Source organism: Neophocaena asiaeorientalis, unplaced genomic scaffold (assembly GCF_003031525.2).
Source record: "Neophocaena asiaeorientalis asiaeorientalis breed wild unplaced genomic scaffold, Neophocaena_asiaeorientalis_V1.1 scaffold58, whole genome shotgun sequence".
Taxonomy (NCBI): Eukaryota; Metazoa; Chordata; class Mammalia; order Artiodactyla; family Phocoenidae; genus Neophocaena; species Neophocaena asiaeorientalis.
In genome coordinates, this window is record NW_020172644.1 from 429,023 (window position 1) to 454,813 (window position 25,791).

At 40.8% G+C, this 25,791-nt stretch overlaps 1 protein-coding gene across 6 annotated transcripts in view; it reads right to left on the reverse strand.

The window, feature by feature from the left end:
- Positions 1-1,780: 1,780 nt before the first annotated feature.
- The window catches only part of ALPK1 (alpha kinase 1), a 122,789-nt gene continuing 98,778 nt past the window's right edge, over positions 1,781-25,791 (reverse strand). For 5 of the 6 annotated variants that reach the window (XM_024739472.1, XM_024739471.1, XM_024739470.1 and 2 more), the window contains 11 exons: positions 23,789-23,987; positions 20,023-20,082; positions 17,882-17,968; positions 17,053-17,129; positions 16,082-16,177; positions 14,016-14,120; positions 11,195-13,328; positions 8,427-8,580; positions 5,061-5,223; positions 3,614-3,800; positions 1,781-2,444 (listed from right to left, as the gene is read on the reverse strand). In XM_024739472.1, coding sequence (XP_024595240.1) covers positions 2,245-2,444; positions 3,614-3,800; positions 5,061-5,223; positions 8,427-8,580; positions 11,195-13,328; positions 14,016-14,120; positions 16,082-16,177; positions 17,053-17,129; positions 17,882-17,968; positions 20,023-20,082; positions 23,789-23,987 — 3,462 coding nt within the window. In that variant the 3' untranslated portion in view covers positions 1,781-2,244. Of the gene's footprint in view, positions 2,445-3,613; positions 3,801-5,060; positions 5,224-5,623; positions 5,842-8,426; positions 8,581-11,194; positions 13,329-14,015; positions 14,121-16,081; positions 16,178-17,052; positions 17,130-17,881; positions 17,969-20,022; positions 20,083-23,788; positions 23,988-25,791 lie in introns of those variants that run through there. The other variant, XR_003002481.1, reaches the window with a different exon arrangement.

The window sequence follows — 25,791 nt, forward strand, 5'->3', positions numbered from 1 at the left end:
CTGGGCCCGTGAGCCACAAATACTGAGCCTGCGCTCCGCAACAAGAGAGGCCGCGACAGTGAGAAGCCGGCACACCGTGATGAAGAGTGGCCCCCACTTGCCACAACTAGAGCAAGCCCTCGCACAGAAACGAAGACCCAACACAGCCATAAATAAATAAATTAATTAAAAAAGTATATATATATACAAAAGGGGAAAGACTAGTGTAATGAATTCTTATGTACCCTTCTCCTTGCTTCAAGACTATCAAGAAAAAGCCAAGCATCTTTCACTTTTTTTTTTGGCTTTAGTATTTTTAAAAGACGTCACTTCATTAATTTTATCTAACACTCAATACACATTAAAAATCCCTAATTGTCCCCCAAATGTTATTTTATTATTGATTTACTGTCCCACTTTTACTGATGATTGATTGAGGTGTAGAGTCACCTCATTATAACAAGAGACACTTCTATCACCAGGAAATTCCAAGGGATTTAGGAGCTCTGTGCCAGGAACCAGGGACAGAGACAATATATATATTTTCTGATTTTTCCAAATGGTGGATAGGGTTGGTATAGTGAGCTAATTTGCTTATCCCCTTTCTCAAATGGAAAACTTTAAGTGCTTCACTATTAATTATGATATTCCTTAAAAAAAAAAAAGTTAAAATACCCTTTACCTGATTCAGAACCTTTTCCTTTATACCTAGTTTGCAAAGAGCTTTTTTTAACCATAAACTGATTTGTCTACATCTTTGAGATTATAATATGATTTTCCTCCTTTATTTTGTTAATAAGATAAATTAAAATTTTTTCTTTAATAAACTTTTGTTAGTTTGGGTTTTTCAAGAAGCCAATGCCAAAAAGGGATTAGACATATAAGGTATTGGTTGGGAGAAATGACTGTAAAGGATCAATGGGGGAGACCATGATGGAGGTCTGACACTGTGAAAGGAGAGGGCAGACAGAGGAGGACTGGGAAGGAAGAGTCTCAACAGAGACCACAGCAGAGTGCTAAGAAGGTTCTGGTCAGGCCGATGGGAAGATCTTGTGCATAGTCACCCGTTAGAAGTATTTAACGCCTGGCATCCTTGCTTTATTTAGTCACTGGCTGAGAGCACACTGGGGGAGCATGACTTCAATTGTGAACACAGTGGTAGATCGAGAGGGGTGCAAGCTGGCGGTGTCAGTCAACTATACTCCCCGTATCAGGAGATCTGAATGGTTCTCACCTGCTCCATCTGCAGTTATGAAAAGACATGTGCAGTAAACTCAAACTGAGAAAGGTATAACTATTTAGAATTCAGAACCTGCACGTATGTAGGCCTGAGTCACATCACTAGGTAAGGCACTCAGATTTGCTGAGGTAATGGTTAAGGGAAATTTAGAATGAATAGTGGAGGAGGGAGAGAGTGTGTACCAGTTGCAACCCCGAAGACTAACTGCAGTAAGGGAATAGCTCACCAATCTTCTTTCTGTAAACTTCCGGTGAGCTCATGGAGGCGCTGATCCCCAAACCTGTGTGAAGCACCAGATCTGTGTGGTGCAAGGGCAGACTGTGGTGGCCATCAAAACACACCATCTTCCCTCAGACCTCTCACAAGTGTAAATGCACTAGAAGAAAATGTGGGAGGATTAAAAATAACAAAACCCAGAGTAGGGAAGATCTACAGAAGACATATAACCTAGAAGCCATAAAATAAAAGACTGATGAATTCAAGTGTATAAAACAAATTCTGCATGGAAAAAAGGTTCATACAAAGTCAAAAGACAAACAAAAAAAAATGGAACACATATCACAAAGGCCTGAATTCTTTAATATATATATAAAGAACTCCTAAATCAATAAGAAAAACACCAATAGTATCAGTCTTGATTGACAGTGACAAAAGCTCCAAAATTTCCATGGCTTAAGCCAGAAAAGTTTATTTCTCATGTGTGTTTTCTGTCCATCGTGGGTCAGTGGGGCTCTTTCCTGTGATTTCCTCATTGCAGGACTTATGCTGATGAGCAGCTATCTCCTGGTGTACTCTTGGTAATTGTGCAGAGGGAAAGAGACTCTGCCCTGGTGTTGCCCTGGCAATTTAATATGGGCCTGAAAGTGATACTTATCAATGCCTCTCACAAATCATTGGCTGGAACCAGTCCCATGTTCCCACCTAAACCCAAGGGACCAGGCTGTGCCATAATTGGTGTTCCTGGAAGGAGGGGAGAGCCTGGCACTGGTGAGCAGCACTAAGTGGTCATTATCACTCTAGATAGTCTATGAATTATTTGGTTTCTCAATTGAAGGTCTTGTCAAAGAAAGGCGATGGCATATTTCATTACATTCCACATGCTGGTTATTAAAGAAGTAAAAAATTCCTCTCTTTCCAAAATTGGTAGTGACATCTTTCTGATCAACAGAGTGAATCTGGGGATCTGTGAGGTAGATAAGCCCTTTTCCATTACCAGTCACCCAACCTAAAAGAGAAATACATATGTCTGAGAATTAAATCCTCTATAAATGTCAGTAAAGTGTTTCTGAAAAAAAAAACATATGTATAATATATACAAGACACTTTAAAAACCTGGTCATCCTCTGGTTTATGATAAATAAATTTCTGTTAAGGGACTTGGCGTTGCATATTCCAATTATTGCTTTAAGAAGAATAATTAAATATTGGGTAATTAAATTTGTCAAATATGACATACCAGACCCAGGAATTAGAGAGCAATAACATGCACTTAGTATAATTATTAAATCACAATATTTTCATGATTCAGAAGTTTCTTTAATGCTTCACTCATTAGTTCATACATTCCTCTGTTCATTTAACAAATACTTATTGAGTGTACACACTGTATAAAACACTGTTTTGGGTGCTGGAGATACAGCAGTGAACAAGCTAGTAAAAAATCTCTGTACTCATTTGTGTAACATTCTTGTGAAGGGGGACAGATTAATAAACAATGTAAGTAAGTAAAATATGTAATATAACAGAGTGATGATAAATGCTATGGAAGGGGGATAGAAAAGATCTTGGAGGATGGTCATAGAATCTTTACTAGATATAATTATAATAAAACTCATTTATCATTTAAATGAAGTATAGAATAATGGCTAATAATTCTGATAAATAAAATACCAAACTGAAACAAAATTTAAATGTTAATGCAGATTTTAAAGGAAGTTAGATTCAAGTACACACAGCTTTCTGTTCCATAATGATTCCAGTTATGAAACCCAGTATCACACCTGTAATAAAGGTAAAGAGCTAGAGGAAAGAAAGTGTGGAAAGACTGTGACACATTAAAACATGCAGTCATAAGAAACCTACATCACTCAAATCCACTTGAGTGAAATTTTTAAAAAAGCTGTTACAGATTTGCTCTAGAATGAAGCCCAAGAGAATGTGAGCCAGATCTTCTCACTGATTATTTGACACCTTAGACACTTGTAGAAAGCTTTAAACATTTTTTCTAGGCATCATTTGCTACATACAGCAAAATTGATTAATTTAATTCGAAATAGTAGCCTATGCACTGAACAATCTATTTATTAAATAATGATTAGTGGAGCTAGTTACAAAATCTCACATTTACATATAAATAATACTAAAAATAAAAAAATAATTCCCAGTTTCACATACCTTGTAAATCGACCACAACATCTCTATGATTGGAAAACTCATAAGAAAAGTGGCCGTAAGCCAAGCCATATTCTGTGGCTTTGTATTCTGTTTTCACCACTTTCGTGTTATTTGACAATTTTACAAATTCTCCCAGTATGTAAGGTTCCACAGTGACACATCCTTTTATTGTCTTGCCCTCTAAAACCTGAAAAGTAGAAATGGGAGACAGTATAACAATGGTGAAGGCCATGGTCTTTGAGGTCAGAAGATCTCAATTTGAACCCAGGCTTTGCCACTTAGGAGCACTATTACTTCTCTAGATTTTGGTTTCCTTATTTGTAAAGTGGGTGTAATAATAGCTATAGGACCATTAAAAGGATTATATGAGACCATGCATGTAAAGTGCTTAACATGTATGTGGCATATAATGGAACCTAAAACTTTTATTATTCTTTTATTAAAAAGTGCAAATAAAAATTAGTTCATGAAGTGACCTATGCTAGGGGGCTGGCTTGCCAAGGCATGTAGCTAGATCATGCACTGTGACTCTGGGTTGGAATATCAGCTTAAGCATTTTTGTGCAATGTGATCTATTTTGTAGACTGTAGAACTATTTTGTTTCAAAGGTTAGAGTTAATGTTTGTTTGTTAAATGCCCAGCATAGTGCTTCACATAAAGAAATTGCAAAATAGATAATAGCTATTATTAAATAAGTAATAAAATATGGGTCTAAAAATATCTCTGGCCAAAGTAAAAAAAAAAAATTCTTTAGGGTGTAAATCTTTGGGGAAGCAGGGTATTCTCAACCCAAAGAAGAGAAATGTCAGTGGGGATGGGTGCCTTTGCATATTTAAACAGATATCATAGTGAAGAGGGATTGGTCTCAATGGTCCCAGAGGGAAGAACTACAATCCAGGTAGAAATTAGAAGATGACAGATCTGGGCCAACTTCCTAACAACTGGAATTATTTAAAGTAAAAAAAAAATGATAATTATTTTTTTCTTACTGAAGGTGTTTAAGCTATGGCTTAGTTATCACTTGATTGCAAGGGGTGAGGGTCAATGAATATGAAACAGGATTTATGCACCATGTTGAGGGAATAATTTGTATTAGATATGATCTTTAGGGTCCCTTCTCTCTCTCTAGAAGTACAAAGACAACATAAAGGAAAAGTATACTAAAAATGCTAACTCCACCATGACGGACCAGGTACCAGGATCAACAGATCTTCAAATGTGACTTGAAGGATCCAAATGATGCATCAGGGTACAGAGGGTCATGTTTCTTACATATCTTACAAGTAGTTGAAGCAGATGAGGTAGATGAAGGAAGCTGGTAACTGAGTTTATTGAATTTTACCAGAATGATGGTGGAGGTTGATGAATGGTAGGTTGGCAATAGAAATCTAACCTAATATATATTTACAGTCCTGCTTAATCAAACTCTTGATTTCTTTAATCTTACCAGTAATACTGAGGATGGTATGTAGAATATCTGTGTATGAATATTTTGCTCATAAAGTCTCTTGTTAAATTCTGTCACATAGTGCTGTGCAGTCATCTGCCTCTCCACATCGATGAAGTGGTGCCAGAGCCCCTTCTGCTCCTTATATTCTTTCCCAACATATCTGTGAATGGAAAACACCACACAAAGAAATGCAAAGTGATCCTACTATACAGTAAGAAAGAAGAGATCAAGAGAGATATGCAAAAAGGCTGAAAGATGTTACTCTTTCTTCGCCTTAGATTGTTAATGTTATCTTATCTCATGACTCAAATAATTTTGTAAGAGCCACCTGAACAGTGGAACATAACTCATACTAGCCGACTGATGGTTAAGTCTATGTGTCCACTTGATTTGTCCATAGGGTGCCCAAATATTTGGTCAAACATTATTCTGGGTGTTTCTGTGAGGGTGTTTTTGGATGAGTTTAACATTTAAATCAATAGACTGAGTAAAGTAGGTTGCCCTCCCTAATGTGTGTGGGCCTCATCCAGTTGAAGGGACAAATGGAACAAAAGGCTGACCTTCTTTCAGGTAACAGAGAATTCTTGCCTGACTGCTTCTGAGCTGGGACACTGATCTTTTCCTGCTTTGGGACTTGAACTGAAACGTCATCTCCTCTTGGGTCTCAAGTCTGCTGGCCTTTGGACTGGAACTACATATCATCAGCTCTCCTGGATCTCCAGTTTGCCAATTATAGATGCTGAGACTTGCTAGCCTCCATAATTATGGGAGTCAATTCCTAAAAATAAATCTTTATATATATATATATATACATATATATATATGTATATATACACACAGACACACGCACACACATATACATTACTGGTTTTGTGTTTCTGGAGAATCCTAATACAATGACCCCAGATGATACTGATTTTAAAGAGAGTGTCCACTTAGTGTCGCAGTTCACCAGACTTCTTTGGTAAGTCAAGGGAGCCAGCATGGGTACTGGAAAGTGCATGGACTCTGGAAGCAGATCTCTCACTCCCTGCAGCATGACCTTATATTAGGTCAACTAATCAATCTGAAGGTTTCCTCTGCCCTTTCCTTTTATAATTACTTCATCTGTACAAATACTTGTTTTCCATCATCACCTATTATGTACACAACACTTTTTATCCTACTTGGGATTCATTGTGATTCCTGTATTTGAAGATTAGTATATTTTGGCAGTTCTGGAAAATTGTCAGAAATCATCTATTAAAGTAGTAATTCTTTTCTATTTGCTCTGTTATCTTTTTCTGGTCAGATGCATGTTAGACCCTTTCACTCCATCTTCCCTGTCTCTTCTTCTCTCTTTTATTTCCCATCTCAGATCCTCCTATCATGTATCCTGGTATATTAGTTGCTTAGGACTGCTGTAACAAAGTGCCACAACGTGGGTGGCTTAAACAACAGAAACTGATTTTTCTCACAGTTCTAGAGTCTGTAAGTCTAAGATCAAGGTGTCAACAGAGCCATGCTCCCTCGGAAGGCATTAGGGAAGGATCTTTTCCAGGCCTCTCTCCTGGCTTCTGATACTTCCTGCTTGGTGGCAGTGTAACTACAATTTTCACATGCATTCTCCCTGTGTGTGTCTATCTCCGAATTTCCTCTTTTTATAAAGATACCAGTCATAGTGGATGATGGGCCTATCCTACTCCAATATGAACTCAACTAATTACATCTGCAATGACTCCATTTCCAAATAAGATCACAGTCTGAGGTACTTGGCGTTATAAAGTCAACTTGAATCTGGGGTTGGAGGGACACAATTATACCCGTAACACCTGGCTTCACCACTTTGACGTGTGAATTGGTGCAGGTTTCTTAACATCTCTGTGTCTCAGTTCCCTCATCTGTAAGATGGGGATACTAATACAGTAGTAACTACCTCATAGGGTTTTTTGAAGATTAATTAAATTAGTATATCAATGACTTAAAACAGGGCTTGGGAAGTAGTAAGAAATGTACATGTTTACTATATTTAGTATTATCATCAACAACCTTTTCAAGAAATGTATTTCTACTATTTAAGAGTCACCCAATTTCTCTCTTTTTTTCCCTTCCTATTTATTTCTTACATTTTTTGGATTTGGCTAAAGATCAAGGTCTACATTAAATTAAAAGTCTTGCCTATAGGCCCTTTAAAATACACACATGGTATAAAATTAGGCCTTAAACCCAATGAGTACCACCTGTGATCACTAATTTTCAGGTGAGTTTTTGCTTAAAGTTGTCATCAAGAACTAAGGCCAAACAAAAAACTTTCCAGGTTATTTGCCTCAGTGGGGTGGCATTTCTTTAAATAACCTATTTTTGAGCATGTAGCCATTCCTGCGTCCCTGCTTTATATCGGTGGTCTCTATGGATGGACCTAGAGACTGTCATACGGAATGAAGGAAGTCAGAAAGAGAAAAACAAATATCGTATATTAAGGCATATATGTGGAATCTGAAAATATTGGTATAGACGATCTTATTTACAAAGCAGAAATAGAGACACAGATGCAGAGAACAAACAAACAAATGGATAGCAAGGGGGGGGCGGTGGGATGAATTGGGAGATTGGGATTGACATATATATACTATTGATACTATGTATAAAATAGACAACTAATAAGAACCTACTGTACAGCATAGAGAACTCTACTCAGTGCCCCATAGTGACCTAAATGAGAAGGAAATCCAAAAAAGAGGGGATATATGTATATGTATAGCTGATTCACTTTGCTGTACAGTAGAAACTAACACAATATTGTAAGGAACTATACTCCAACTGGGGGAAAAAATATATATATATATCCGTGGTCTCTAAACTCATCCCCTTCCATGTGTAACTTCTGTCACTAGCTGCTCTCTCATCCCTCCCCTGCCCAAAACTTCTATGGAGGGTGTCTTAAGGATTCAGTATTCACTTATATCCCTGGATATGCTTCAACCCTGGCCTTAGAGGATTTTTCTGCCTTTTTTTGCAGACTCATCCATTTACTTAGAAATATGGCTTGCATAGTTTAGCCTTTCTTGCCACCATTTTTAGTGACAGTGTTTAAGACTCTGTGGCCTGTCATATAGCCAGGAACACTATTTTTCTTATCTGTACAATGGGGTTTAATGCTCCCTAATGGGTTTGAAATCATGTATATAAAACATCCAGCCCAATGGCTGACATAATGTGGGTCCTCCATATGTGATAATGAGGAGGAGGAAAAAGGAGCTGAATTCTGAAAACATACATTTTAGCCATTTTTTCAGCCCTTTCAAAGTCTCATAAACAATTACTTAACAGAAGGGAAAAATTGGCCCTTTTTACATTAGTGATATAGGTGCTTTTAAGCAATACCTCCCCAGAGTTTCTTCTTGATGAAGATGATGTACCCAAAATGCATTCCTTTGTCGGCCTTTCTTCTTCACATTCAGGTAGTCCCCCAAATACACAACAGTTTCCTGGGCTGTCCACAGTTCAGATTTCTTGGAATATTTTAACAAAAGAGCATCTTGAAAAAAAGATAAGATGAATATTGATCTTATTTTTCAAAAAGATCTTACAATTCATGGATAAAATTGAAGTAACACAGGTCCCAGTCCAGCTCATTTGAAATATTCAACTTTTTAATATATTTTCTCAAACTTTATCCTCTTCTATGACTATTACTAAAAAGTTAGTGAAGTACGATAAAAAGTTAAAGCTTGAGAAATTACAGTGAAGAATAGCCTTTGGTTCACAAAATCTCTTGTTTGTGATGGAAACGTATTAAGGTCAGAGCTTCTGTATGAAAGTAATGGAAAATAAAAGGCCTTTTTTTTTTTTTTTTTTTTTTGCGGTATGCGGGCCTCTCACTGTTGTGGCCTCTCCCATTGCAGAGCACAGGCTCCGGACACGCAGGCTCAGCGGCCATGGCTCACGGGCCCAGCCGCTCCGTGGCATGTGGGATCCTCCCGGACTGGGGCACGAACCCTTGTCCCCTGCATCGGCAGGTGGACCCTCAACCACTGCGCCACCAGGGAAGCCCAAAAAGGCTTTTTAAACAGCAAAATCCCAAAGACCATCTTGGAACAAGTGATATGTGTGTGCATCTTCTTCTAATTATCTGGGGACTTCAAATAATAGAGGCTGCTACCTATGCCAGATCACGCAGATAGAAATAAATCGAATAATTCTACCCCAAAGGTTCCTGGCAACTCCAGGAATCCTAGATTGCATATGAAAGTGCACCCTAGTTTTCTCTTACATATTTTGTTTAAGTTGGGAAAGCCCAGGAACTACTGAGAAAATATAGCTACTTTACAAAGATGCAAACTCAATTGAAAAAGGAAAAGATAAGAGGAAAAAGTAAGGGTTGTTTCCACCTTAAAGAAAGGAAGACCAATGCTAGCAAGAAAACATCTCTTTAACGGGGAAGACCAACATGAACCCTAAGGAAGAAATGCAACATTTTGGGATCCAAGTTAAAGTGAAGTGAACAAAGACTTCCAGTGTCTAGGTTGTGATAAAGGGTAAATGAACAGGAGACTCGGGAGAGGAAATACTTAAAGTGAGATAAACCCACAGGTCTGGGATCAGTAAGGGAGATGATGGGGTTGGGGGAGATGGTGATCGCGGTTGGGTGACTCAATCAGAGAAGCTGGGGAAGGAAATGGAAGGTGAGCTGCTTGCACACACACATAGAAAGGGCAGTGAACTGAGGGAAGAAGCAAGCAGAGAATGCATAACTTGTTCAGTTTTTTCAACTTTGGGCCTTGCTTCCTCCAATGTGTTTTTTCACCTATAAATTGGCACACAGACAAAACAATAAGGCAGCTACCTAACTCTCAGAAATGTGATTTTGAAACTGCAGAATCTTACAGTAAGCAGGGAAACCCTATTATTAGAAAATTTTGCTTCTTTTGGCAACAACCTGATCTATCTTTTAGTCTGACTTCAAGGTGGCAGGCAAAACACTGAAATATTTTGAAACAGAAGTTCTTTACATTGGCTTTACACAAAGTCACTGGGGAGCTCTTAAAAAATAAGGATGCCTGGATCACATCACAGACCCATTAGACTGGAATCTCTGGGGTGAGGCACTGGAAGTTTAAAAAAGCTAAAAAGCCTCTTGGGAGATTCTCAGGACTTCACTGGTGGCGCAGTGGTTAAGAATCCGGCTGCCAATGCAGGGGACACGGGTTCGAGCTGTGGTCTGGGAAGATCCCACATGCTGCAGAGCAACTAAGCCCACGACAACTACTGAAGTCCACACCTCTACAGCCCATGCTCCACAACAAGAGAAGCCACCACAATGAGAAGCCTGTGCACCGCAAAGAGTAGCCCTCGCTTGCCGCAACTAGAGAAAGCCCGCGTGCAGCAATGAAGACCCAAAGCAGCCTTAAAAAAAAAAGCCTTTTGGGAGGAGATTCTCATGCGATACCAGTGTTGAGAACTACTACTTTAATATCCAGTGTTCAGCAATCTACGTAGTTTCCTCTGAAATGCATTTTACAATATATATATTTTTCTCATTCAAATAATTCTTCAGTACCTTGGAGGGCATTACAATGTGATCCTCTGGGCTAAGAGAAGAACCTTTTGTCTTTGTCCCAGCTTCTCCACCACTTCTAAGCTGTTGTGGACATGCTGATGGCTGGGTGGCCCCAGCCGAGGCTTCCTGCTAGGGGAAGAGACCTTGTGCTGTTCCTTAAGCAGGAAGCAGTTGCTAATTGTACCTAATCAATCCATTGACTGGCAAGAAACCCCTTAGGACAGGTGTGAAAATCTCTGCCCACTAGAAGGATGATGTGTAACTAGGTCAAACCCCATCTGAATGGGAAAAATAGGGAAAAATCAGCTGGTTGGTAATGAGAATCAGTGGAGGAGAAAAATGCTGAGTGTATATGGCATCCAGAGCTGTTTTAAGCCCTGACTGATGACTGCTCCTGAGTCCTGTAAGATTCTCCCTTACTGCCTTGTGTGTCTTTACAGCACGGAAGAAGGTCCCTGAACTACACATTTCTCTATATATTCACAAAGCATAACTGGGGTCGATATCTTTCATGAGCTTTAAGTGATCTACATAACAAGAGCTTCAGAGGGCCCTGAACATGCAGAGATGCTTCATGAAAGGCTGTACTTACTATGTGCTCCATGGAGTTGCCTGGACTTAAAAACTCCTGTATTCTCCAGTCTCTGGAACAGCCAATCATGCCTCACCCCTGCCAAGAGTTTTTCAAAGTCATCAGGCTGCAGGGTGCGAGCCTTAAGGATCTTTTGTGTTGTCATTCCTGGCAATGAAACAAAAGAACTTCCACTGGAATTCAGAAAGGACCATGGGTTTTCTCCCTCAGAAGAACCACTGGAAATTGCAGGTGATTCCAACCACCATGCCAAGGACGAGCTGGAGCTCTGGCTGCAGTTTAGCAGGTTTCCAGGTTCATCTGCTTCCTCTGTGGCAGTGCAGTCCTCGCTGAAGACAGGGACGGAAGTGTTACCACTTACAGAGGAATTGGGGATCTGGGCTCCCCGACCACGCAGCTGCCTCAGAGCACATGGTCTGTGAGAGCCATGTGTGTTTGTGGCGTGAACATCTGTGCTGTCCAGCAGTTGGCTCTCCTCATCCACCGTGGAGGCATCAGGGTCAATGCCCTGCTCTTTGACTGAGCCACCACTTTTCCCTGAGTCAGGATTTTGAACAAGCCAATGAGGAGTGAAAGTGCTACATGCTATCATGGAACTTTTGCCCAGAGGCTCGTCCACAACTATGTGGAAGTCTACGGGCCTATCTTCTGCTCTCTCTGCTGTTTCTTCTTCTGGGTCAACCCAGCAGCGGCTACCTTTAAATGTGGGACCTGTGTCTCCTTTGATTTCTTCTCTCTTCTCTTCTTCATGACTGTCTTTGGCGTCACAGTTGATTTCTGGAAACTTATCAATTATTTCAAAGGTTTCTTCTTCTTGGATCGAAGGATATGTGGCCATGTTCTTGGGCCAACCAGAATCAGAAGACCAAGAAGCAGAACCAAATGAGGGTCTGGAATGAGCAGAAGTATCTCTGGACCCCACATTTCCGGCTTCCCACATACCTTCTGGAGCTCCTTTTAACAGCCCTGCACCTGAGGCCAACAAAGTGCCTGTTGTGTTATGAGGAGGAAAAGTTGTCAAGGGCATGGGCTTGTGTAGTTGACTTTGAGAAGACTCTAAACTGTCATCCCTGGACACCTGGAGAGAGAGCCCATGAAGCTCTGAAGACAGTGGCTGTACAGCTCTGCTCTCCCCATCAATCTCCAGTTCTTCTGCCAGGGCAGTGGAACACTGAGTGTCCACATGGTGCTCTTCCTTGCTAGGCTCTCTTCTGGCTGACGTATCACCAACGTGGTAATTCACTTCCTCCCAGCTTGTAGAAGAACTACACCCTGATAACTTGCTCCAAGAACTGGAGCTCTGGCTGTCGCTCAGAGACTTGCTCAAAACAGCTCCCCCACCACTGCTATGGTCTGTTGACTCAGCCTCAGTCTCCACATCTTCATCCACGGAGACTCGAAATGCATCAGAACTGGCCAAGTTTCTCCTTCCTACCTTCCTGAGTTTCTCCCAACCATTCTTAGCCATTTGGGAGGAAGATATTACCATGCCTTTTTCAAAACGTGGTTTGTCCTCAGTAGTACTCACAGTATCTATGTTTTTTGTTTCTGTTTTTAGATCAGTGATACAGACTCCTGTTTTTGTACCTTTCTGTTTATTTTCATTGTTTCCACAAGTGCTTTCAAATATTTCGCACACAGAAGTGTGGTGCTGTGAATAGGTTTCAATAATTTTTTGGAAATCCACTTGCCCATGCAAGATGGGTTTCTCCAACCCACACTTGAAACCCTCTGGAACATAAGACTTGTCATCTAAATTTGAGAAGCTTTGAACTTGTAACTGTTCCTTCACCCTGGTGATAACAGACATGACTTCCTGAGAGACAGCTTCTCTCTCCTGACTTCTGGAGGAAGTACTGAAAGTATACAGCTTTCCCATAGCTTCACTACAGAGCTGACTTGCTGTGTGGACCATCTCCATCTCCCCATAGAGCCTCTGGTGCACCGTGGTGAGACCGAAAGCAGCTTTGAGAAAACTATGGAGCTCCTGTTTTCCAGTAACTGGTTCATCACATTTCTTGGTAAGAAGGCCAATTTCAAAGGCCTCTTTGGCTTCACACAGATATGAATTTTTTATTCCTGGAGGACAGTCATTAGAACTACTATATGACAACAGGCATGTGCCACGTATATTCTGAGGAAAATACCAAATACAAAATCAGACACTGAATTGGAAACTGGAGGTGAATCAGGGAAAACTTTTCATCCCTGGAGGACAGTCATTAGAAATATTATAAAAAAATAAACGTGTCATGGAAAAATACAGAAACTACCAGCTACCATCCTACCGTAGCCCTGATACTTTTTGATCAAAGATGATAAATTTGTTACTGTTGCTATTGTTAGTTTTAGCAAACACAGTCTATACGTGGAATGTGGACATAATAATTTTGCTATATACAAACACATCATTTGTTTAATAATAGTCAAAACAATAGATTAGTGGCTTCCAGACCCCTCTGTGCATTTGAATCACCCGGGCAGTATTTCATAATGAAAGGTTTCTGGGTACAAACCCCAGGGATTTACATTTAGTGGATTTAGGGTAGAGCCCAAGAATATGTATTTTGAAAGGGCTTTTAGGTGATTCTGACATGCTTGGGAACCATTGTTCTAGAGCAGATAACATCAAATCCTCCAGCTGTATTAACTTAGCTCCCACCAGGATGTCACTACTCTGACTGATAAAACCTTTACATATGTGAGGTCTGATCACAATTATCTAATGATATACACAAAGCCTATTTTAAGGTTAGACCCTTCCCTCCCAGCAGTTACATCTGTCACTGGAGAGAGGAACAGTGAGGGCTGCACTGTTTACCATAGCCGTGAGCACGAAGAGAGGCGTGTAGGGACTGAAGGCGGCTGCCAGCTTGCAGGCTTCAGCGGCTGACAGCAAATGGTGGTCAAACTCCTTCAGCAAGCCCTGTGAGAAAACAGGAGGCCGAGTGTACTGTTGACAATTATTGATCCATTAGCAAAAGACAGGCTATAAAATTCCTTTGCTTTTCTTTCAAGATTCTGAGGCATGCCCTGCGCCTCATCACAAGCATTTCAGAACAGGGCCAAGAAAGAGTAAGCGGGTCAAAAGACCCCAGGACAGTGACTGTCCTTTCCCCCACACCCATACATCATCCATCCCCAACTCATACCGCAGAGAAGGCCTCATGTGTGCAAACATTCACACTGCCTGCCTGTGCAAAGTAATTCAGACAAGTTTCTTTGGAGGATCATGCAGCTCTTTGTTCACAGAACTCTGCACATTTTGCAGTCAGATTCACTGATGATTTCTGCATTGTTCTTGTCAAAGAGCCCTTTAATGTACGATTTCACAGCAATTAAGATTGAATCATTTATTCCAGAAATATGTATTGAGTACCTCCATGTGCCAGGCACTGTTCTAGCCATGAAGGAGAGAGCAGACAGTGAGCCTGCAATAAGCTTATTTCCTGTTAAGGGGAGGAGATCAGTCAATACACAAAACAAGTAAAATGCATAGTATTTGAGATGGCAGCAAGTGTTCCAAAGGAAAATAAAGTGAGAAGAGGCTGAGGAGGTCAAAGGCGGAAGGGTAGTTTGCAATGTTAAACAGTCCTCAGAGACAACTTCACTGAACAAGGGGCATAACCCTTTTCCTGTGTTTTGGTCTGACAGCAAAAGCAACATTTTGCTAAGCTTCAGATTGCTAGCAGCAAGCTGTATGTGTTCTTATGCTACACTAATTAGTACTGAGTACAGTTACTGTTGCTGCCTTGGTATTTTTTTTAATAAATGTATTTTATTTATTTATTTATTTATGGCTGCATTGGGTCTTCGTTGCTGCGTGCAGGCTTTCTCTAGCTGCGGTGAGCGGGGGCTACTCTTCGTTGCGGTGCGCGGGCTTCTCACTGCAGTGGCTTCTCTCGTTGCGGAGCTCAGGCTCTAGGCACATGGGCTTCAGTAGTTGAGCCTCGTGGGGTCTAGAGTGCAGGCTCAGTAGTTGTGGCGCACAGGCTTAGTTGCTCCGCGGCATGTGGGATCTTCCCAGACTAGGGCTCGAACCCGCTCTGCAGCATGTGGGATCTTCTCGGACCGGGGCACGAACCCATATCCCCTGCATCGGCAGGCGGACTCTCAACCACTGCGCCACCAGGGAAGCCCCCTGGTATTTTTAAAAAAGCAATAATTGACGATACCGTTAAAAATCTCAATTTCAGTGCAGTGCAGGAGAGAAGTCAATGTCTGTGCAATGCTGCAAACTGCTTAGAGACCTGGCTTCTGCTCCCAGTTCTCTTTCTTACTGATTGTACAAGTTGCAGAGGTCACTTAGTTTCTCTGGACCTTAGTTTATTTTCCTCTAAAATGGGACTGACACATTTTGCTCTACCTACCTCATAGGTAGATGTGGTGTATGTGGATCATATACATACACACACACACTTTTTGAATTATAAAGCAATATACATATATTTGTAATCATTATTATCACAGATAAGAGCCTAAGCAAGTGACTGATGCTCCGATTTGAACAGATGGTAATTAAAGTCTTCAAGTTATTACGCCCTTACTTTGTCATTGAGATAGCCCAAGTGTAGAAACTGAATTCTGTGATAATTTGAAAGGAAATCATGGAGTTCAAAGCATTTATCACTTTGATTTCATTCATTCATTCATCCATCTTTTTTTCCCCGGTACCCTCTGTAGGTCTGGTACTGTGCTAGGTGCTGGGATAATAAAGCCAAACAGGACACCATAGGAACCGTCTCCAGGACTGCTCACATTACTTGAAGAGGGGAGACACTGTGCCGCCTGACTCCTGGAGAGAGAACTAACCAAGCGCCCAAAATAATGTTGACCGTTTTGCAGGTGATGCCACTCTGCACCGTGGTTTTGACAAGTGATAGTTACCAAGTTAATTTCAGGATTGCTTTTAAACTTTTCATAATCTTTCCTGCTCATGGAAACAAAGATATCTGCCAGTATACCTAGTGATGTGGAAATGCCCTGTGAGGAAACACAAACAAAACACAGATTAGGAATTCACAGTCAATTGTTGCTCTCATCTCAAGGCCTAAAGTCAATGATTAGCCTTCTAAATAAACCATTGCTTATTATTATTGCTATTGTTATTATGACACTGTGGATACTTCTCAACTGGATGTCACTGGGCTTGAGAGATCATCACATCCTGAGGACATGGGAGTAATGCAAACTCAGCTATTTCTTAGTTGGGCTTCACTGGATTGTCAACACTAACTTGTCCACACTACTAGGCATTAATGAATTGGCCCAATCAAGAGTCCCCACACCCCATTCCACTTGTGCTGTTAAAAGGACTGTGGGCAGCAGTGCTGCTGACACAGCTTGGGAAGATGTATAACCCAAAGCTTCAATTAACGAGGAGAATATTCTCACAGAGTCACAGAGAATGCAAACATCAAGTAGGAAAGCAAATGTTGCTTCTCAATTTCTTGAATAAAGATGCTGCGTAAACAGTTAATCAAAGTCTTTTCCCATTCAACTCAAGAAAAATGATTTTACACATAAGCAACTTGACCACCTCAACTTTGCTATGGAATTAGGTAAAGGCTAAATATATAATAAAATAGGTATCAATAAAAATAAATGGATTGGTAGAAATAAATGCATAAATAGTTACAAATATATATAGAAATACTAAATATATACCAGGCGTCTAGCTGTGAATGAGGACGAGCAAGACACTAGAAGGAAGTTACCAAATGTTCCTGGTCTGACGCCTGTGTAGAATCAATAAAAATAGGACCAATAAAATTGATAACTGATAAACTGAATTGTGCCATAAGGAGATAATCTTTCAAAGACAAGTATAGGAAATGAGAAAATAAGCACTAGACCACCTTTTTATCTGGCTGAGGAAGTGTCAGATATCCTATGATTGAGGCCCATATTAACTCTGCTGCTTCGTACCACAACCCTGCAAAAAAGGAGATGGGACAAACTGCTAGTATCTGCGAGTATCTGTGCTCTTGTGCCAGAAAATACCTTTAAAAACTAATACAGAAAGAAGATTCATTGGATTTTGTTAAGAAAATATATGACTAGATTAGACTGACAGCAATCAGCAGATAGCAATCTGCTGGAAAAATAGCAATCTGTTTTTCCAGTTGGTTTAATACAGATAATTTTTCTCTTCACAGGGAAACAGTAAGAAATATTATATATTACATGTGTACATATAAGATATATTAATATAGAAATAATTTTCTCCATTATTTACAAGATAACAATTACCATCCTCTGTTAAATTTCAAATACATTAGTTTGCATTTTAAAGTATAATTAGGGTCCTATAAACTTTGCTTGTAAAACTCAGGAATACCTTCCCAGGAACGAATGGGTAAGCTGTCAGGGTGGGTTTAGAATAAGGTGTCACTATATCGAACGGAGTCCTAATGAGCTGAGAGCCAGATGCCAGAAATAATACCGAGAATCCTGTGGTTAACAGTCATAATATACAACTGTAAATTTCTTTAACAGAACTCAACAGAAAAATATTTTGTTTTGTTAATGTTCATAATATTCCTGGCATCTTAAGTGTCATTCTCTTTTCCATAAGGAAACTAAGGGAAGTGGGGATGAACTGTATCAACCAGATACAATGAGAAAAGTCCATAGTAAAATCTTGTAGCCAGACTTGGTAAATGAGCCTTGAGAGGATGACTGTACCTAACTTTTGCAGAATTTGCCCTCTGATCTGTATGCAGACTGACTGCACCAGGACCTTGTCGCTTTCATTTCTGTACAGCCAGGTACCTACAATAAAGAGGAAAAAAAGAAAAGCATTTTTGGCCTTGAATTATTTTTTAAAATTAAAAAAAATTAATGTTTATTTATTTATTTATTTTGGCTGCACCGCTAAGCATGTGGGATATTAGTTCCCTGACCAGGGATCGAACCTGTGCCCTCTGCAGTGGGAGCACGGAGTCTTAATCACTGGACCTCCAGGGAAGTCCCTGGCCTTGAATTATTAAAGAAATAGCCTGGTGAAATAAAATGATTTTCATAGAAGCCTTAATGAACACATGTGATATAAATTCTGGAGACAATCTCTTCTTTGTATTTAGAATAAGGTCCATACTTCTTGCTGCAACCTATGAGGCTTCACAGGAACTGAATCCTGCTTGGTCTCCACCTCTCCCCGTTACCAACTGGGCTCTGCCATGCAGCTTCATTGTGTTCCTTATAATAGCAGCCATCTCCTGCTTCATGGTATCTGCACTTGCCATTCCCTCTACCTAGAGGGAGGGATTCCGCCCCCTCTAGCTCCTAATTCAGGGCTTATCCTCAATGCTATTGCCTCCAAGGCTTCCCCAGGTTAATTAACTACAGCGTCAACCGTCAACCCCACTGTCTTGTGGTTGCCTCATGCAGGGCGGGATCCATCCCATCCACCCAAAATTGGTTTGAATGTTGAAACTGATGGCTCTACACAGGCACTAAGAGTATATGAAAAGATTCAGTGCTCACATAATGAGCCTTTCTGAGGAGAGCAGGGAAGGCACCGAAGCTGGTCCGTTTGACTTAAGTGAAGGGAGTGGTGAGTGGCTTTTGTTTTTATTGTGATTAGGGTGTGGGTCTGGGGTAAAGGTTCCCACAGCTAGGCCAGGGTTTACTGATAAATGAGCTTTAAAAAAGTCAGCCTGTTCAGATGTGGGGCAAAGAGGGAAGAAGCTGGGGCCTGACAGCTGCCAGTTGCTAAACATCAAAAATAAACTCAGACTCATTACTACATGCTCTTATTATTCTGTGTCACATCACCCTCCTTACTTTCTCCCTAGCTTTTAATCTGTGTGTGTGCGTGCGTGCGTGCATGTGTGTGTGTGGTGTAGAAGATGGGAAGTATGCATATTGTAGGTTAGTGATGGTGGTCACAAATGGGGGTATGTGGTCAATATCTGTTATTTCAAACTGCCTCCCCACTGGAAATGTCTACAAGTTTCAAGGAGCTCAAGACCTTATATCCAAGCATATTGAGCTTAAAAGTCGACAAGGAATTGTGTTCAATGTAATAGGAAAATTGTTGACTCAAGTGCCCAGAAATTCAGACAAGGTATCTGAGGCTTAAATTGTTACCCAACTATTAGGACTTTCTTCCTCTCATGTATGATTAAATATCAAAAGAAATCTATTTCAAAGTAAGTTTTTACTATAGCTCCTCTGTAGCAAAATAAAATTTATTTTCCAGACCCTTTAAATACATAAAACTGTAAGTGTATTCTCCTGAATTTATAGGCTCAATTTCCATTCACAATTCTTTTCAAAGCTGTAGCTGAGCCCTTTCGGAGGTCCAGGGAGTTACCTACCTTCACAGCGAATGTTGATTAGATAACACACTCTACAATAAAGCAGGGCGATATTAGAAGACTTGGTTGGGTTGTTTTTTGTTTTGTTTTTGTTTTTAAATAGAGAAAATGGAAACACAGAGAAGTAACCTGCTTGACCAAGGCCATTTCATTTATCAGTAGCAGAGCCAGTCCTAGGTAGTTCTGGGAACGTCTAGTGTATAGTAACTACCAGGTCATTACGTTTTATTTATTTATTTATTTAGGCTGTGCTGGGTCTTCATGGCGGCGCACGGGCTTCTCTAGTTGCGATGTGCGGGCTTCTTTAGTTGCGGCATGCAGGCTCAGTTGCAGTATGTGGGATCTTAGTTCCCTGACCAGGGATCGAACCCTGGCCCACTGCATTGGGAGCGTGGAGTCATAACCACTGGACTACCAGGGAAGTCCCCACTAAGTTGCTTTTAAACTGGAACTCTGGTAGGGATGGAGGGTGAAGGTCATTGTGAAGATATGAGAGCACCTTACCTGTTGCTCCACTGTTGCTTATTAGACTGCTCAGGATATACTCTGCTTTTAAAAGTTTCCCTGAAAAGAAGCAACACATAATTAGTTATGAACATGTGCTTTAAATACTGCTGTTCATGCTCTAAGGTTAACACATTATAACGGGGAAACATTCTATTTTAAAATTTAAAATCAGTAACTACATCATACACAAAAGTGAAAAAGAAGAAGTTTTCAGGAAATGGTAAGGTGGGAAGTTGTACAGTATCTGAAATTGCAATTAAATTTATATACATGTACATACATATACACACACATATTCATTCATATGAATGAAAAATACATTCATATAGAGTAAGGCTTGAGAAGTAAAGGCAAACCTTTGTCAAAGGCTGTGTCTCCTTTTTGTGAAAACTATGCCTCCAGAAGTGGAGGAGAGTTGCCTGTGAATAGGTCTATTTACAGAATTATCAGGAAGGAATTATTTTAGGGGGTGGGTAGAGAGGTTCTTTGTAAACTTTTCATTTATTTCATTAACACCACGTAGGAGGGGCCTACACTATGGATGGCTGTTTTTCTGTAAGGAGGAAACTCAATCATTCATCCTTTTATCCATTTCTGCTCCCAGGTGCCTCTAAGCCCCATATGACCTGGCCCCTGGGACTTCTTTGACCTCTTCTCTTAGCATTCTTTCCCTCATCCTCACTCCTTCTACTTTGGTTACAGTGGCCTCCTGACTGCTCCTTGAATCTGCCAGGCTTGTTCCCATGTCAGGGCTTTTGTACTTATTTTAGTCTGGAATGCGTTTATTCCAGATATCTCCAAGGCTTGCTCCCTTCTCCTTCAGGTCTTTGCTCAAATGTCACTTCACTGTCTCATAAGGCCTTCCCTGACCACCCTATTTCAAAGTGCAGATACAGACATATACCTGACTGTGGTAGATTGTGATCCAAAGGAGGTCACAACAATATCTTCTATCCCACATGCTCTTCTGCAACGTGACCTTGCCATTCCTCCATCAAGAAGTGGAATCTATTTTCCTTCTCCTTGAGCCTGAACTGGCCCTGTGACCCGTTGTGACCAATCGATGTGGCAGAAGTGACACTGTGTACCTTTCTGGTCGGGACATTAAGAGATGCCTCTGGAGTGTGGGTGTTTCTCTACAGCATAATTTTGTACTTGACCTGCTAGGTCCCAGAAATTTCAGTCCTGAATTAATTTCTTCTTAATTACTTGCTGGGTGATTCCCTCTCTTGTGGGTAAATTCAGACTCCACACAGACATTTGGCACAGACTTGGGGTTTTTATTTCTTTACAGAGATTTTTTTTTGCCTCCACCTCAGAGCTTGGGCAGAGAATAAGCTTCCTCATCACCTCTCTGGGTGGGCTGGTAGAGCAGTTCAGTCCCATTTCATAGCTGTGCAAACCTTTAAGGATTCCAGCTTTATCCAAATATTTCACTCCACGTAGGCCCAAGGCCCTATCTCTTGTCCCTGCACAGGAATTAAAGTGGCAATCCCTTCCCCTAGGACTATATCCAAGTATAAATCTCTTTGGCTATAGTGTCAGGAGCAGTAGTCCACTATTCTGATTTTGAATGTCTTCTATGTTTCAAGCACTTAAAAAATATTTAATTCACGATATTTATGTACCGTGAATTAAATATTTCGATATTTAATATTTAAGTGGGAGAAGATTCCACACTTGCTCAATCCTCCACGCTGATGGAACTGGAAGTCTGACTATTTAACTGTGGCTTGAAAGGTTTTGTCTCCTAATTTCAGGCAGGAGTGAGCTGGGCAGGCCCAGGGCATCCTCTCTTGCCTCTGAAATCCCACGACATTGAATGCTTGGACCTTTGGAATGGGTTTTGAGTAGATACCAGGATGGGCTGGGTCAAAGGGGAAAACAGGCAGACTGTGCTGTCCCTTCATATTATCTTTATTCCTTTCCCTTACCCCTTATAACATCGTACACACCTCTCCTTTCTCTATCCCAGGATTCCCGAATGCTGGGGACTGAGACCCCTTTTCACTGTACCTTGTTCTCTTTCCAGGACACCACCCCTGCCTTAAGTCCCCCTTTCTGGCTGAGAAACCCAGCGTACGTAGAGCCTCAAGAGATAACTGGGGGCAGAAGTTTACAGAGAAGCACTTTAACTCTGAGGCTGTGTCTGTTTTCTTGTGGCATTTCTGGTAGTATCTTTGAGGAAAAGACAACCCCAGCTGTTGCAGAATAAGATCTAGGACTTTTACCTTAGACATGTGATGTGCTGCTCATGATGGTATCAAGGCTTAATTGTCATCAGAAGAAGAAGTCTATACCACCTTAGTTAGAGGCATGAGAGGAACAATCAACCGAACAAGTGAAAAGATTATTTGGTTGTGTAAAGCAAAGCTATCAACGCGACTACTTACCACTTGACCTTGATTTCCATGTCACACTATAGCAAATCTGTTAATCTGTGTATCATGAAACATGCCTCAGTAACTGTTCCAAGTTCAATTTGATGAGAACCAACATTAGTTTGCCCACGCACGCCCGGCCCTCAACTTTCGGTTCCCCTAACAGAACGCTCTGCTCACACGTTATTCCATCTGATGCCATCAGAAGGCGTATTAGTGGTTAGGTTTTTCTCATACCCTCAACATGATAAACCCCAAACATTATAAAATGTCCCAAATCATGGACATTTGAAGTAAGAATTTTTTCCTAAGTTCAACTCTGTTGATGCAATTCCTTTAGAAAAGTAAATAATAAGATATGGGTACAATTTATGCACAGCTGCAAGGAATTGAGAGTGAATGAGCCTGGGCTTGTGAAAAGTTAACCTCCACAAGCCCATGTCTCTCATGGCCTTTTCTCTCTATCCCTCTCTGTGCTCAGTAACTGTCCCATTCATTACAGTTAGTACAGTTCCTTTTCAAAGGAAATGAAGTAGTTAAAAGATATTTTAACTTCTTCAAGGCCAGAGTTATTAAAACAATAGCAATAGCTAAACCAATTTAAAAAACGAGCCAGTCCTGTTTCTGGGACAGGCAACTTGCATTCTATTTTCATCCTTTATCCTTTCACTCTTGGAAAAGAGAACAGTAGGCTACAAGTTTCTAAACCTCATGGTTATCAGTAATTTAAATAATTCAAGAATTCTATGAAAGTGAACTTTGCTGTTAACACATAGCAGGCCCCTCTCCCCTCCAGTCCCCCTCTACATTACAGCCTAAGTTAGAATGTCAGCCTCATTTTTCATTTTATTCAAAGTGACAGAAGGAAAAAAAAAAAGATACTTTAAGGCCTAATCAGGTACTGTACTGGTGTTCCATGTGATGGAAAAATATCTCAAATTACTTCAGTGGGTTTGTCAGGTCTATTGTTAGCATAGTCAAGTGGCCCTACAGAAAGGAGACTGGAGAGCTAAGAGAAAATAGTAGAATTCTAATCTGATTTTTAAAGGCTGCTGGTCAGAAGTATAGCAATTCAGATACCCCTGTTTGAAAGCAGCAGGACAGATTTGTTAGACGACAAAAGCTCCAATTAGTATTTTCCACCCCCTTTCACAATTTTCTCTATTGCTCTTGGCTCTGAAATCCTTTATGCCAGGGCCTTTGTGCTGTGTAGAGGCAGGGGGAAGGGCAAGGCGGCGGGCTGGCGGGAGCGCCGGCGGCTACAAAAGAAGGCCCGAGGGCCCCGGTGCCCGCCGTCCCCGCGGAAGTCAAGGAGCCCCGAGGAAGGTGAGCCCCAGACGGGACGACTCCGGGACGAGGAGGGCCAGCAGGAGGGAGCCTACCTGAGTGCATCGAGATTCGGGCTTGGCGAATAACCACCTGCGGGGCAATTGGCGTTGCTGGCTGCAGCTTGTGCAGCCCTTGGGCGACCTGCAGGAGTTCGTCCGAGACGTCGAGCCCGTACAGGAACCGGTCGCTCAGGAACACAATGGCAGCTGCGGTGGCATACTCCCGGGCGAGGATGGAGGCTTTCAGGGACGCCTGAATGAAAAGAAATAAAGTCGGACAGAAAAGAAGGCATTCTTGGGACCAGTAGTCTTCTAGGTATTATTATCAAAACAAGAACAACAACAAAACCTAGAGCTAGGAGAGGAAACAGTACGCTACTGAACAAAAAGCTAATAATAATGATAATAATAACGATAATGAAAAGTCCAATTCATTTGTGGGATAAAATAATATTTCTTTCACTCCATTTTCCCTATTACATTTCTAATATTATACATGTAATAAATGCATATTTCTTGTTATGAAAAAATTCAAACACCAAGTAAAAATTAAAAGTGCCCCTTTGTTTTTTTCTGACACCTTACCTTATTTTTTCCCTTCCACAAATTTCATTCTCATTCTTCCTGTTAATGGTTTCCCAGAGATCCTTCCAGAACTTCCTCTACCCTTTTCTGTTTATTTAGACATTAATTGATTCTTTGTCCTACCTTGCCTTCTCTCTCTCTCCTTTCTCATTTTCTCCCTCTATTTTTCTTTTCTTTTTTCTCTTTCTTTTCCTTGCTTTCTCCCTCCCTCCCTCCCTCCCTCCCTTCCTAAATGGCATTACACTAGACATATTCTTTTGCTACTTGATTTTTTCGGTCATCATAACATCTAGAAGTTTCCATGTCAGTTCATAATATTCTGTTTCATTTATTGCCTCTGTTTTAATTAAGAAGAAATATAGGGGCTTCTGCGCTGGTGGCGCAGTGGTTGAGAGTCCGCCTGCCGATGCAGGGGACACGGGTTCGCGCCCCGGTCCAGGAAGATCCCACATGCCACGGAGTGGCTGGGCCTGTGAGCCATGGCCGCTGAGCCTGCGCGTCCAGAGCCTGTGCTCCGCAACGGGAGAGTCCATGGCAGTGAGAGGCCCGTGTACTGCCAAAAAAAAAGAAGAAATATAGACTTCTAGACAATATTTTATATTTGTTTAATAGGATTATGTTTAGTTAATGAATAAAATAAGAAAAAAACAGACATGAAATGAAAGTATAAAGAGTGAGAAGTAGAGATAAATGAGGCAAACTTTTATGGAAAAAATCATCTTTTGGCCTCTTAAGGTATTATACAAAAGACATTGAAAGTCATGCAGCTGTTAGCATAAATGAGTTTACCACCCACCAGTACTTTCTCCATTTGCTAAACTATATCAAGCAGAGTTTTTTCTGGGCATGTTAGCTCACGTATGAAGCCTAGAAAGGCATTGTAAGCACTGCCCATTCTCCTACCACAATCTTATCATACAAGCATTGCTTTCTTCACCACATAAGTACTAACACTTATTGGGCAAAACCAGGTGCCAGGCACAGTGCTAAGAGCTTTATATGTATTAATTTATTCGATCCTCACAACAATCCTAAGAGGCAGGTTCTATTTATTTAAAGGTCAAAACCAATATTTTAATCATCCAGTTGAATCACTCCTCCCATTCTTACTCCTAGAATCCTATTTCTTTTCATTTATACCTTGCCTACCGAGAACCAGCACAATAATCCTTCTCTTATCAAACTGATGCTTTCTTAACTTGTTAAGGGTTTTAACCTATCGCTGTGTTTTTTAAGTTTGAAAAGTGATAATGTGCTCTTGTATTTATCCTTTTGTTCTTAGTTGATCACTACTGAAACTGTGATAGTGATGCCAATTGTTAGGGGAATACCTCTTCTCTCCTTTGATGTTTCCTTCCACGTGAAGGGAGCTCAAGTACTGTAGCACTCCTGGCCTCTCTCTACTCCTTTACCCACTCTGTCCCAGGAGAGGTGGACTACACTGATAAGAAAAATTGGGAAGAAGAAACTGG